General features: G+C 41.0%; 1 protein-coding gene across 3 annotated transcripts in view; it reads left to right on the plus strand.

Annotated features, from left to right (window-relative positions):
* Positions 1–15,766, plus strand: part of srgap1a (SLIT-ROBO Rho GTPase activating protein 1a) — a 164,848-nt gene that overhangs the window by 83,061 nt on the left and 66,021 nt on the right. For all 3 annotated transcript variants that reach the window (XM_041795040.1, XM_041795039.1, XM_041795041.1), the window contains exons 4-5: positions 8,341–8,403; positions 12,561–12,740. In XM_041795040.1, the coding sequence (XP_041650974.1) occupies positions 8,341–8,403; positions 12,561–12,740 (243 nt within the window). The remainder of the gene's footprint in view (positions 1–8,340; positions 8,404–12,560; positions 12,741–15,766) is intronic.

Below are 15,766 nucleotides of genomic sequence, written 5' to 3' on the forward strand. Positions count from 1 at the left end.
TATGCACTTGTTTCTCTGACATTGAGATCGGTTTACTTTTGCACCACTCCTACCAGTCATAACATCACTGTTTGTGCCTGTTTTGAACTTGGTATCCACAGATTTAAGCGCTGAAACTGTAGCTGCCCTGTGTGATTCTTCCTCATCTCATACTGCAGACATACCTTCTTTTAGAGACCTCCACTTCTGTCTCGTTTCTTGAATAAAACAGTCGAGTAGTGGACCTCTCCTCTCTGCCTGGACTGATCTTATAACATGGATTGAGTTTTTCATTATTCATACAACCAGCTCTTTGTTTTTCCCTGTGCTGTTTTATTTATGGAAGTCACGTCCCGTGGCTGCAGCTACAAGGTGGATCTCTCTCTGAGCCTCGGGCACTTTTTAACTTTTCCACAGGCAAACCTGGAGCTGGGTTCTGTTTATTTTACTATTAGCATTTCTTAAAGCGGAGGTATTTCATGGAGGGAGAGCACAGGTGTGAATAATTAAATGATGGCTGGGTTCCATTTAGCTGCTTCAGTTTCAGAATCATTGCATGGCCGCCTGCGCAAAAGGTAGGATGGAGGGAGGAGGGGGACGGAGGGGTCCACTATCAGACTCTGTTGTCTAAGAAAAAGACCCAAGCTGATGGAAATCTGAGTCCTTCTGAGCTTCACTGTCCGTCTAACTGTCCGCTCCTTGTCCTAGTACAGGGGTCATCAAGAACATTCGCACAAGGGCCAGATTTAGTCCCAACAGATACCCTGGGGGCCGGACTTTCAAATACACAAAAATCAAATAAATATTTTGGGGATTGATCGAAATATAATTGTAGTAGTATTTGTATTTTCTTTCAAAATGCAGGACATTTTTAGGAATCACCAGTGAGCTCTATCCCATTATCTATAATGCAGCAGCCTCAAGGAGCCTGACAACAGAATTGGCTGGACCCCTGAGAATCCCAGAGGATGGGCCCTCTACAATTGTGTTTAGTACTAGTATTAACTCATTTTTGACACCTTTAACCCCTTTTTGCCTCTTTAGCCAAATTTTTCAAGATTTGAACCCCTTTTGAAACCAATTTTCTTGCATGTTTTACCCCTTGGTGCCACTTTCACCAATTTTTGCCAGTTTTCTTCTATTTTTGCCACTTTTGAACCCCTTGTCATTACATTTTTTTTCAACAATTTTTGTACCTTTCAAACCAATTTTTGCCACTTTTAACAAACTTTTTGCTGCTTTTTGCATCTATGATACATTTTTGCCATTATTTAACCCATTTAAACCACTTTTCCTGCATGTTTATTCCCTTTGTGCCACTCTTTTATCCATTTTGCCACTTTTCTTCTATTTTTTGCCACTTTTGAACCCCTTTTCATTACTTTTATTTGCACTGTTTTTGGTCATTTGTAACCAATTTTTGATAATCTTTGCCCATTTTTTTTCTCTTTAACCACTTTTTGCCATATTTTAACCTCCTTTCACCACTTTTTCTGCCAATTTTTGTTGTTTTGTTTTGTTGTTGTTTTGTTTTTGCCAGTTGATGATTAGTGTTCTAATAGATCCGCATTACTCAACCAAAGAGCCAAATTGTTGAAAAATACCTTTGCAAGAGCCACAATCTAAGTAGTGAAAAGTGGCAAAAATGGATTAACGTGGCAATAAAGATAATTTAAATGGGGCATAATGGTTAAGAGGCAGCAAAAAAGGGTGAAAAGGGGAAATATCGGCATAAAATGTCAAACACCGGGTTAAAAGTGACAAAAATTGGGAAGAAGAAGTAGCAAAACTTGGGTGAGAAGTGACAAAAATTAATTTCAGTTGGCAAAAATGGTCAAAAAGTGGTAAAAACATGACAAAAATTAGTGGAAAGTGACAAAATTGTCAAAAATCAACAAAGAGCTGCAAAATTTTGGGACAAAAAGCAGGATAAAAAAGTCAAAAACTCAAAAAAAAGTGGCAAAAAGAAGTGACGAAAGCTGGCTTGAAGCAGTAAAAATGGTTGAAAAGTGGCCAAAAATCACAAAAAGGGCATTTGAAATATGCAGACAAATTTAAAGGTTGACAACGCCAACTGTAATGTGACTTGCATAATTTTTGAAGTCAAAGTTTGCCTTTATTTGTGTTTTTCTTGGGGAATAATATTTCAAATTGAAACATAAAAGAGCCACAAATCATCACAAAAGAGCCACATGTGGCTCCAGAGCCACACGTTGAGCCTCACTGTAGCAGACAATAGTGGTGTTGAAAATAATCATCTCTATCGTGCATGGGGATGTGGATGATTCTGCGTCCATGCAGTGTAATCGATGATGTTGCTCATCTATTTTTCCCTGCAGCTGAACTTTATGTAAATACTTAAAGATTTCCTGGTCAAACAGGCTGCTTTCAGTGCATTTCAAAGGCAGTCTGCTTTACAGTATCTCCTTTCACACGTGACGCTCCTCAAACCGACAAATCCTTTAAGAGTAGGCTGGCGCATGAACATGGAAATGCTCAGGAGTCTGCCGAGAGAAACAGAGGTATGGAACGAGTCAGGGAGGATTAGAAAAGATGACAGGGAATGGGTTAAAAACTGCTGATTGTTAAATGTGGTGAACAGTGAAAACTGTTGGAAACGGGCCGTATATGAGCCTGCCTCCACTTCCAGACTTTATACAGACACTATAATCCACGTTTGCTGCTGATTCTCTGTGAGCTTTTAGGTCTCTTTTTCCTGAAAGTGTCGCTACTTTCCGGACTCTAAAGTTTCTTAAAGTTGTTGGGTTTTTGGAAATTGAGCAGCTGGTAGATCCATAAATAGCAAAAGCATTGTCGTTTCTGTGGAGAGACCGCTTCCAGCGTCACCTCCACTCTCTGAGCCTAGATCTGTTCTCAGTGCAAAATTCTGGCCCCAGTTTAACTTTGCACAATCTTTTGTGATATTAACATTCAGCGTAGACGTGATTTTAATGAACCCCGGTAGCCAAGCTGTCCTCAGTGTTTCCGTTGTGTTACGCCCGTTTTAAAGTGACGGCTCGCTCCGGTCCCTGCAGAGCTCCGTGCAGGAACAGGCCCCTCTGGGTGCACTGCTGCCATCTCTATACCATGATTAATGTCAGCGGTAATATGAAACCCGCCACTTCTTAAAGGCGGACTCGGTTCCTTCTCCGGAGGTTTGTTTCATGTTTCTAATGTGGTTTGAATGCAGATGGTATGAGCTTAAAAAGGGGAAACCCATTTATAGATCCTTTTCATGGAGCTGAACCAAAGTGGAAACCCCCCAGAGTCCGATTCTGTAGAATAATCATAAATCAGAGATATCAGAGGAGCAGCGCAGTGTTGAGTAAATATGCCTCTGTGCTGGTCATGGCAGCAGATTTTTCTTTGCAGTGTAACCTTTGGAGTTTCTTTAAGGGTTGGATTTGAGTGTAATGCTCCTTTACTTTGATCTGTCTTTGCTCCTCTCTCTCTGTCGGCTCATGTGATCGTGCGAAGGCCTCTCATTGAGCCCTGGATCACTTCCCGGCCTCCTCAATGGAGCCCTGACAAGCGTGGAGCTGACAGAAAGTCAAAGGTTCTGTCCTCTCAGCTGGCGCTCGCTAATGAAAGCTCTCCTAGGAGAGGGCTGGTGTCGTTGGGTCTGTGTGATACGTAAGAGTCTGCAACCGCACGGCAGCTCAGTGAAACAGGCCGACACAATCACAGAGCTGCAGAGTTTATGGGCACAAAATCAACCAAATCTAACGCTGTTCTGCCCGTCCTGATGTTGATTAAACACAGTTATTTTAAAGTTTAAGACTGCGCTGTTAAACTTGAAAGATAAAACTGTTAATCGTGATTAATTTCAGAGTTTCTGTAGTTAATTGAGATTAATAACATCCTTTTTAACACATTTCGTAATTCTATTTCATTCAAAACGTTTTTTGTGTCATGTTTTCTGTCTAATGCCTTATTCACACAGGATTAGGATTACCTGGAGACCTCTGTTAATTTGTACTAATCATGTAGGACATCTGTGTGTTTAATCCCGTGTGAATCGACTGTTTCTGTATAAGATTCCAGAGCTAATTAGCACCCATATTTCAGCACACGGAGGTCCACAGGTAAAACTAATCCAGTGCCAATGGGCCTCTGTGATTTAGGGTGGAGGGTGGTAATAAGTTTTTTTTTATTACGGTCCGTGGCGGCCTTGTTCTGATTGGAAAAAAAAAAAAGATAGAGGCAGTGTAGGAGATTAGGTTTTAAAAATAGTGCTTCTTTTTCAGTTAATTTCCTCTTATGTGTAAAATGGCTTTATTTGACTTATTTATGTAAACTCTGCTGCACAGATGTGTGCACACCGCTGCTCTCTTCATACTCACAGCTCTTCTGCTTCCTACAGCTTCTCTTTGCCAGTGCTTGATCTTATAGCAGGATTATTTAGCCGTGCATTTCATGCATCACACAGTTTATGATTTGAAATGTGTCTCTCAACATTCAGCGCTCAGGCTGCAGCAGCTGATCTGATGAGGGCTGTCGTAGATGATCCCAAATATATAGAGCATCAAACATCAACAACCTCACCTTTATAAAGCTGTTACAGTAACAGGAGAGGCTCCCATTCAACATTCGATGACTCCTTTTCTCAGACATTTACAAAGGAAATTAGTGAACAGTAAAAAATAATTGATTAATTGCTGTCTTTAATTGTTCACAATTAATGCAATTAATCATGACATCCCTATGGATCTAGTGAACGAATGCAGATCAAGTCTGTGCCTCTGTGGTGTGTTGCATGTTCAGCAGATATGTTGGAAGCATGTGCACTCAATGTGCACGACGTCCGAGTGTGTAAATAGACGGCAAAGAGGATTACGCTCTCAGTCACCGGGCTGCTGTCTGAAATAGTTTGGGCGTCCTGCTGGGTGACTCGGCCAATTGGCATCATCTTCTCACCCCCCGCCTTCTCTGTCAGGTCCCTGATCTGGAGCTCGTACCTAATCAGAGAGAGCAAACGGGCGGTAAGCCGGGATAACCCGAGGTTTACAGGCGCCAAACTTGGCACGGGACAAACTCAGGCGTGTTTGAGTAAGGAAGGGAGATCAGGGAGGCACTCAGGCTCTGAAAGTGGTCATTTTCAAACAATCTGTGTTATATATATGACCAGATATCATGTAAAAGTGCTAAACATACATAAAACATGCTATTAATCATGCTCAAAAATAATGCACTAATTTTAGACCTTAATTAATCGTGATTAATTGATTAATTTTGCCAGCCCTACTGTCACAGGATGTCCAGACTGGATAAATAACTCCTTAAACCTGAGGGAAGCAGAGGATTTAACAGAAACAAACAGCCCAGTTTGACTGTTCTCCAGTCTTGGTCAGACATAAATATGGACTCTACCTCTCCACATGAGCTGGTTCGATAGTTTCTCAGAGCTGTCTTACAGCGGCGTGCTGGGAGCAGCTCCCACAATAAGATTTGTCTGAGGATAACCGGGTTAGAGACGACGCTGGAGATCAGGCCGAGGCTGAAACCATCCAGGTAGCAGCCAGTGGAATCCAAAAACCATGACTCACAGACATGTGATACGGTAAAGGAGGAGAGGAAATATGGAGCAGCAGAGCTGAATTAAAAGTGAAAGCTGCTGCGAATCCATCACAACGTCGCCCTTAAACCGGATCCTGTAACGGTGAGGCACATTACCACGGGCGTGTGATAGTATTACTGAGTCAGCTCTGTGGCTCGGCTGATCGAGTTAACATATTTGGGGAAAATCTTTCAAACCGAGGCGTAGAGGCGGGATAATGTGTTGAGCATGTGGGCAGTGAAACTCAAGCTGCATTCAGTGATTTGAGTGGAGAAGCCGTAGTGACACTGACACCACTTTCACAGGCTTTTATGAGACAGAAGATGATAAATCTGCTGCTCTGTTTAATTTTTATTCTTCGCAAACCTGGGGTCAAGACTGGTCTTAGTCCATCAGTCAGATACAAACATGCAGAGGAATCGCTGAGCAGCAACGTTCATCTGAATTAAAGTAGCTGCTGCAGGTTTCCTTCATGCATATTTACACTGCCTATGAAAATTATTCCCCTATTGGATGTTTTCTCTTTTATTTATTATATAACTCCTTTTTTTGAGCCAAAAAAACCCTCTCCAATTTCAAACTGAAACAGATTTCTACAAAGTAATGTCACTTAAATAAAAATCTGTGATGTAAAATAAGTAACTGCATAAATATTCACTCCCTTCAGTTTGTCTGCAGTCACAGCTCTGAGTCTGTGTGGATAGGACTCAACAACACTCAAACATCTGGACTCTGGAATTTTACTCATCCTTCTTCCAGAACATTCTCCTCATTGTCTTTAAACCATTTCTGTGTAGCTTTCTCTGTATGCTTCGGCTCATTTTCTGACTGGAAAATAAATTTTCTCTAAGCCATAGTTCTCTCAAACTGAATCAGATTCTTCATTCTCCCTTCTACCTTTACAAGCCTTCCAGGGCCTGCTGCTGAGAAGCATCCCCACAGCATAATGCTGCCACCACCATGCTCCACAGAAGGGATGGTGTGTTTGTGGTGATGTCAGTGTTTGGTGTCTAAAAGCTCCATTTTGGTCTCATCAGACTAAAGAACTTTCTTCCTCTTTACCGTGAAGCCTCCCACATGCCTTTTGGTGAACTCTAGTCCAGTATTAATTTCGTCAACTAAAACTATTCGTTGAAAGACTTTTTTCCATGACTAAAACTAGACTAAGACTAACAAAAATAGATCTGTGATGACTAAAACTAGACTGAGACTAACAAAAATAGATCTGTGATGACTAAAACTAGACTGAGACTAACAAAAATAGATCTGTGATGACTAAAACTAGACTGAAACTAACAAAAATAGATCTGTGATGACTAAAACTAGACTGAGACTAACAAAAATAGATCTGTGATGACTAAAACTAGACTGAGACTAACAAAAATAGATCTGTGATGACTAAAACTAGACTAAGACTAACAAAAATAGATCTGTGATGACTAAAACTAGACTGAGACTAACAAAAATAGATCTGTGATGACTAAAACTAGACTGAAACTAACAAAAATAGATCTGTGATGACTAAAACTAGACTGAGACTAACAAAAATAGATCTGTGATGACTAAAACTAGACTGAGACTAACAAAAATAGATCTGTGATGACTAAAACTAGACTAAGACTAACAAAAATAGATCTGTGATGACTAAAACTAGACTAAGACTAACAAAAATAGATCTGTGATGACTAAAACTAGACTAAGACTAACAAAAATAGATCTGTGATGACTAAAACTAGACTAAGACTAACAAAAATAGATCTGTGATGACTAAAACTGACAAAAACTAACTTTAGTTTTCATCAAGATGACTAAAACTAGACTAAAATGCAATGTAGTTTTTGTCGGACATTCAAAATCCATAATTTTTCTCCACTGTGGGTAAATCTGTCGAAAACAACACATTTATATCTATTCTGCCTCTCAGCTGTAGAAAGCAGGGACCCCAGGTTTGGCAGAGAACGCACTACCATGATTTGGTACCAGATTTAAACAAGAGAATAAATGTTTGGACTAAAAGTAAAGACTAAAATGTGAGGACTTTTATGGACTAAAACTAAAAAGAATAGAAATGACTAAAATGGGACTAAAACTAAAATGCATTTTATTTAAAGACAGAACTTAAAAATAGCTGCCAAAATGAACACTGCTCTAGTTCAGACTGAATCTGAGTTTTCTTCAACAGTGTCTTTCTCTTTGCCACTCTCCCATAAAGCTCTGACTGGTGAAGAACCCGGCCAACAGTTGTTGTCTGCAGAGTCTCTCCATCTCAGCTGCTGAAGCTTGGAGCTCCTTCAGAGTAGTCATAGGTGTCTTGGTGTCCTCTCTCACTAGTCTCCTTCTTGCACGCCCACTCAGTTTGTGAGGACGGTCTGATCTAGGCAGATTTACACATGTGACATATTCCTTCATTTCTTCATGATGGATTTAACTGAACTCTGGGGGATGTTCAGAGACTTGGAGATGTTTCTGTCTCCATCCCCTGACTTAGACCTTTCAATAACCTTTTCTCTGAGTTGTTTGTGTGTGTCCCTTTATCTTCATGGTGTAATGGTAGCCAGGAATACTGATGAACCAGTGACTAGACCTTCCTGACTCAGGTGTCTTTATACTACAGTCACTCAGGTGATCCCCGTTTTAGATCAGTCACTTCAAAAGGGGGTGAATACTTCTATAGGTTCAGGCAGTTTAAGGGACATTGTTTAGTTGACTGATGTGGATCAGTTTGATAGCTCAGTAGTAAATCTGCCTCTTCGTGTCTGATTGTGTCCTTGTTTTAAACATCTTTCTGTGTTTTTCTTTTTCAGAGCAAAGAAATCGCCTTTCAGCTGCAGGAAGACTTGATGAAGGTCCTCAATGAGCTGTACACGGTGAGTATTCATGGCTCTACAAACCTGTGTGTGTTTTCTAGTTAAGCGCTTACATTTCCTCAGACAGAACCATTAATTTAATACATGAAGAGGATTTCTATCCAGATACCAGGTGGTCATCCTTGATGCTCTGTGTGGACACCTCAGTGAGAAACGGTCTCATATCTGAAAGCTCAGCCTGCATGTAGAGCAGAGGTGGTCTGGATCCTTCATCTGGACTAGACTGGTTAAAGACCGCCCCTTCATCTGCCGTATTCCTCCAGTGAACAAAAGCATGGCTTTGTCTGCGTTAATGGACTTTGGTTAGAAGTCCTGTGATCCAACCCATGATACATGACAAATTCCAAAAAAGTTGGGGTGCTGTGCAAATGTATCTTAAAAACAGAAGGCAATGATTGTCAAATCTCATAAACCCATGTTTTATTCTCAATAGAACAGGAACAACAGATCAGATGTTAACCTGAGACATTTTACAATTTCATGAAAATATTTGCTCATTCTGAATTTGATGGAAGCAACACATCTCAAAAAAGTATGGACAGAGCCGTGTTTACCATTGTGTAGCATCTCCTCTACTTTTACCAGCAGTCTGTAAACGTCTGGGAGATGAGGAGACCAGTAAGCTGCCCACGCCATAGGCACTAATGCAACCCCATACCATCAGAGATGCAGGCTTTAGAGCTGAGCCAGGAGAACAAGCTGGATGCTCCCTCTCCTTTTTAGTCCACAGGACACGGCGTCTGTGGTTTCCTCTGACCACAGAACAGTTGTGACTGTTTTTTAATGCAGTGGCCCCTGAGGGCCCCTGCAGCCTTGTGCCTTTCTCTCAGAGATTTCTCCGGATTCGCTGAATCTGTTGATGATATTATGGACTGTAGATGGAGGGAGATTCAAAGTCTTTGCAAATTTTCAGAGGAACATCTTTCTGAAATTGTTCCTCAGTTTCTAGACACTTTTTCACAGATTGGTGAGCCTCTGCCCATCTTTACTTCTGACAGACTCTGCCTCTCTAAATGCTCCTTTTATACCCAGCCATAACCTAAGTAGTTGCAAAGTGCTCCTCAAGCTGTTTTTTATTCATTCCACTTAATTTCCAACCTCTTGTTGCCCCGTCCCTACTTTTTTGAGATGTGTTCCTTCTATTAAATTCATAATGAACTAATATTTCTCATTGAATGGTAAAAAGTCTCAGCTTCAACATCTGATATGTTGTTTATTCTGTTGTAAATAAAACATGGTTTATGAGATTTGACAATCATTGACATTTGTCTTCATTTACATTTTACACGGCATCCCAACTTTTTTGGAATTGGGGTTGTAAACAGACGCTGCCATCTAGTACACTGATGTCTCTGCTGCTTTGAATAGGATGACGTGTTACTCCAAACTTAAAGTGTGTCACTCTGACCACGGTCCACGCTCCACATCTGACCTGGTTCGGCCCCTGTGGGAAGATCCAGAAATACGCTCCTCATGCACACACACACACACACACACACACACACACACACACACACCTACACACACAGACGCTCTTTGGTAGGATTGCATCAGTCAGCCACAGTCGTGTTGTCAGCCCCCACCAGTGAAATAAGAGGTCTGCCTCGTCTCTAAATGTGTCCCTTCTAAAAGAAACACCAAAGTAAACAGAGCCCAGACCAGTAAGTGTGGAGTGCAGGTCCGGGTCAGTCTCCCGTCTCTAAACTGGTTCCAGTTGGCCAAAGCTCTGCAAAGGCAGAGGCCTCCTGCTGTTGTTCCACTCAGACCAAAATAGCTCGGTTTGGGAGGAAGATGTTTAGATTTGGCGAGTCTGTGTTTGTGCTGAAGCAGAGGTTTGGTGCAGACCGGCGCATTCATGCACTCGGCGTGGAGCTGTAATTTACAGGAGCTGGTTCGTTCCAGGTTAAACCACGAGTGTTTCTTTGTCCGGGATGTTTGGAGGAGGTTGGTTTGAGCTCAGACATTTGTTAGGCTGCACTGAAGCTGCAAGGATTCTTCTACAGGTGCATCTAGATAAATCAGAGTATAATGGAAAAGTTTGTTTGTAAATTTAGAATCTCATAAAATTAGAATATAGTGGAAAAAGTTCAATATTGTAATAAAGGACTATGTCAGGGTTGAAGACCTGTTGGTCGTCATTCTGCACATCAACACTGGAAAAAAAACTTAAGTAATTTCTCCAGCAGAGCTCAGTGATTTAGCCAGATTGACCGGCTACCTCCTGAGGTTTCTGTTAGGCTGGCGTTTGCATGCTCCTCTCCATCACTGCAGATGCATTTCCACTAACCCTCCTGTAAAAATGAAACATAAAGGCACCTGTAAGGGTCAGTGGGTTCTCTGTGACCGAGCTTCCCATGGTCGGTGATTCACCGTCCTCTCAGAGCACACAGACCTGTGTCTGCTCTGTGTTAACATGACTTTTACCATCTCTCTGCTCTCCTGAGGAGCTCCTTGTTTGGGTTTTTGTGGTTCACCTTCTTCTTAAGAACTGAGTCACAGCTAAGTGGATCCATGGAGAACATATGAGTAACGCTAACACTTCGATCTGGACTCACAGCTGTGACTCAAAGTTCAGGAAGTGGAGTTAATCAGACATTTAGCATCAGTGATGCGTTTCCTTTAGTTCTCTGTAGAAAGTGACCACAAAAGCAGCAGAGCGGGTTAACTGATTTACGTCAACAGCTGTGATAGAATGACGTTTCTTCTCAGATTAGAGTCTGGAAACCAGGATTTAAAGGCCAATCCAGCCAAAAACTAGCCTCAAAAAAGCTCTCCTGATATCTATGGGCATGTTCTGTGTTAGTCCATCGTTGCTGCTGTTGCAGGGTGGTGACGAGTCTTTCAGTCAGTCAAGTGGACTACATTGAGTCCAGCTTCACTCTTTAGGGTCAGGCAGGTAGGCTTGGTTCCTTGAGGTTACAGACGGGGGCCTTAACCCTCATCACCAGGGACATTTTTGTCAATTTGTCCATTTCTCCTTTTTCTCTGCTCACCATTTTGGCTGTTAGTGCATATGGTCTCATTTTTTGTCACGTTTCTTTCTTGGTAAATTTTCAGATTCAAGTTTCAATTGCTCTAATAGGTCAGGGGAAAAAACTTAACAGATAAATATTTTTCTGCTTTTTTTGCATAAATCTCTTAAACAACTTCAGCTGTGCTCAAAACTACCAAACATTCAGTCATTTGAGGGTTTTAACCCTTTAAATGCCAGTTTGATTACTTAAAGTCAATGTTGATTTTATGAACAAAGCAAAAAAGTGATATCTTCCTTAAACCAGATGTTGGATGTCTGGGGCGTTATTTCTAAATCCAGCTTGGACATGTCCATAATGGCTGATTTTAGTGATGAACAGTTAAAATGACAAATTTGACTGTTCTTCTCAATAATGAAACCATAACATTATAGAATGCATGATTATATCATGCAATGGCTATGAGATCAAAGAATGTGGTTTAAATGGGAGTCAATGGGACGTTTTTGTCTTTAATGACTCTAAAGGGTAGTAAATTTTAAATCAGATGCTACACAAAAACTAAAAATGCATCAAAGTCAGTATTTTGGCTAATCATGGACATGTCCAAGCTGGATTTAGAAATAATGCCCCCCCCCCAAAAAATATGAATCTGTTAAATTTTTATAGCAGTTTTTGGAAGTGGACATTTTTGTCCTTAATGGCTTTAAAGGGTAGTAAATTAAAGTGATGCCTGAGGGTTAAATCAAAGCTGAGTCCACCATCTTTGGATAACTTCATGTCCAAACCAAGAAGTTCTTCCTCCTGGATGTATTTTTCCTCTCAATCAGGGAGAATTGAAGGCAGCGTGTTGGATTTAGCTTTGTGGTTGTTGTGGCCGTGTGAGCGTCTTTTATGAGAAGGATGGAGAGAATCTGTCTTTGGTTTGTGGTTCAGGAAGAGACGAAGCGCCTGCTGAGAGACGAGTTGAATCGATTTGTGATGAATAAGTGGAGCGAAGAGAGGAAGCCTTAGATGTGGGTTATAAAGGGGCGGTCACCATGATGAAGATGGATTATCCGGACATTTGATCTCTCTGAAACTGACCTAAACTTAACATTTCTAACTAACATGGCACAGTTTTCCCTCTTACACTGAAGAAAATAGATTTAGAGGTCCTTTTAACCCTCCTTTCTTTGTGCCCAGGTGATGAAGACATACCACATGTACCACTCAGAGAGCATCAGCGCTGAGAGCAAGCTGAAGGAGGCTGAGAAGCAGGAGGAGAAGCAGATCGGGAGGGGGGACCCGGTCTTCAGCATCCGGATGGAGGATAAATACCAGAGACGCAGCTCAGTGAAGAAGATCGAGAAGATGAAAGAGAAGGTGAAGCACCGGGGTTTCATAATCCTCCCTGATTTTAATCTAGTACCTGACTTTAATGTTTGAATGTGAAGGCTGAACAGGTCAGGATCTCTCAGGAGTTTTTCATCTAACCAGATATTTGATCAGGATTTTAAACACTCCTCTCACATGTGCATACACCTCCAGAAACACAGCTGAATTTCTGTAGGTGAACTGCATCAGAAGCTTTTCCTGCCAGCCCTCTGGTAAATCCTCCATGACATTGATGTGAAGTGAGAACACAGTTGGAATACTCACTAGAAGCTGATAGGAGAGGGTGATGATGTTTATACCATGCAGCTGGTGCATGACCATAGCCTGCAGAGAAAACATGCAAAGGGAGTGATCTTTCTGCAGGCGATGGAGCTGCTTTTTTATGATTCTGTTTGACTAATTAGCCACTGGTCTGATAATGAGTCCCCCACACTATAGCCCACTATATCAGCTGTTAATATCAGAATTTATTGGCTGTATGTGGTCTTCTATTGGCTGTAAATATCAGTCATTCTCAGCTGTGTTTGTGGAGTAATGGTGCCTGTAAATATGGATAATTTTCAGCTATAGATATCAGTTTGTTCGGCTATAAACTTGGCGCATATCAACTGTAAATACAAATCTCTATCAGCTGTAAATATCCGCCTCTGTCATTTCTAAATTATGTCCTTTATCGGATTAAACATTGGCTGATATGGGCTTTAAATACATGCTAGTGTCAGTTGTAAGTATGAGCCCTACTTAAGCTGTGAATGTCATATCATTGGCAGTAGATAGATATTGGCCTATATCAGCTGTAAACATTGGCCTCTTTAAGAATAAATATTGGCCTGTATCAGCTGTAAATATTGCCCTTGTTTGCCATAGATATTGGCCTATATCAGCTGTAAATATTGCCCTTGTTTGCCGTAGATATTGGCCTATATCAGCTGTAAATATTGGCCTTGTTGGCAGTAGATATTGGCCTATATCAGCTGTAAATATTGGCCTTGTTGGCAGTAGATATTGGCCTATATAAGCTGTAAATATTGGCCTTGTTGGCAGTAGATATTGGCCTGTATCAGCTGTAAATATTGGCCTTGGTGGCAGTAGATATTGGCCTATATTAGCTGTAAATATTGCCCTTGTTGGCAGTAGATATTTGCCTATATCAGGTGTAAATATTGCCCTTGTTTGCCGTAGATATTGGCTTGTATCAGGTGTAAATATTGCCCTTGTTTGCCGTAGATATTGGCCTATATCAGCTGTAAATATTGGCTTCGTTGGCAGTAGATATTGGCCTATATTAGCTGTAAATATTGGCCTTGTTGGCAGTAGATATTGGCCTATATCAGCTGTAAGTATTAGCATTGTTGGCAGTAGATATTGGCCTGTATCAGCTGTAAGTATTAGCATTGTTGCAGTAGATATTGGCCTATATCAGCTGTAAATATTGGCCTTTTTGGCAGTAGATATTGGCCTATATCAGCTGTAAGTATTAGCATTGTTGGCAGTAGATATTGGCCTATATCAGGTGTAAATATCGGCCTTGTTGGCAGTAGATATTGGCCTATATCAGCTGTAAATATCGGCCTTGTTGGCAGTAGATATTGGCCTATATCAGCTGTAAATATCGGCCTTGTTGGCAGTAGATATTGGCCTATATCAGCTGTAAATTTTGGCCTCGTTGGCAGTAGATATTGGCCTATATCAGCTGTAAATATTGCCCTTGTTTGCCGTAGATATTGGCCTATATCAGCTGTAAATATTGGCCTTGTTGGCAGTAGATATTGGCCTATATAAGCTGTAAATATTGGCCTTGTTGGCAGTAGATATTGGCCTGTATCAGCTGTAAATATTGGCCTTGGTGGCAGTAGATATTGGCCTATATTAGCTTTAAATATTGGCCTTGTTGGCAGTAGATATTGGCCTGTATCAGCTGTAAATATTGCCCTTGTTGGCAGTAGATATTGGCCTATATCAGGTGTAAATATTGCCCTTGTTTGCCGTAGATATTGGCTTGTATCAGCTGTAAATATTGCCCTTGTTTGCCGTAGATATTGGCCTATATCAGCTGTAAATATTGGCTTCGTTGGCAGTAGATATTGGCCTATATAAGCTGTAAATATTGGCCTTGTTGGCAGTAGATATTGGCCTATATCAGCTGTAAGTATTAGCATTGTTGGCAGTAGATATTGGCCTGTATCAGCTGTAAGTATTAGCATTGTTGCAGTAGATATTGGCCTATATCAGCTGTAAATATTGGCCTTTTTGGCGGTAGATATTGGCCTATATCAGCTGTAAGTATTAGCATTGTTGGCAGTAGATATTGGCCTATATCAGGTGTAAATATTGGCCTCGTTGGCAGTAGATATTGGCCTATATCAGCTGTAAATATCGGCCTTGTTGGCAGTAGATATTGGCCTATATCAGCTGTAAATTTTGGCCTCGTTGGCAGTAGATATTGGCCTATATCAGCTGGAAATATTGGCCTCGTTGGCAGTAGATATTGGCCTATATCAGCTGTAAATTTTGGCCTCGTTGGCAGTAGATATTGGCTTATATCAGCTGTAAATATTGGCCTCGTTGGCAGTAGATATTGGCCTATATCAGGTGTAAATATTGGCCGTGTTTGGCAGTAAATATTGGCCTATATCAGCTGTAAATATTGGCCTCGTTGGCAGTAGATATTGGCCTATATTAGCTGTAAATATCGGCCTTGTTGGTAGTAGATATTAGCCTGTATCAGCTGTAAATATTGGCCTTGTTGGCAGTAGATATTGGCCTATATCAGCTGTAAATATTGGCCTTGTTGGCAGTAGATATTGGCCTATATCAGCTGTAAATATTGGCCTCGTTGGCAGTAGATATTGGCCTATATCAGCTGTAAATATTGGCCTATATCAGGTGTAAATATTGCCTTTGTTGGCAGTAGATATTGGCCTATATCAGCTGTAAATATTGGCCGTGTTGGCAGTAGATATTGGCCTATATCAGGTGTAAATATTGCCCTTGTTGGCAGTAGATATTGGCCT

The sequence above is a fragment of the Cheilinus undulatus genome, linkage group 9 (genome assembly GCF_018320785.1).
Source record: "Cheilinus undulatus linkage group 9, ASM1832078v1, whole genome shotgun sequence".
Taxonomy (NCBI): domain Eukaryota; kingdom Metazoa; phylum Chordata; class Actinopteri; order Labriformes; family Labridae; genus Cheilinus; species Cheilinus undulatus.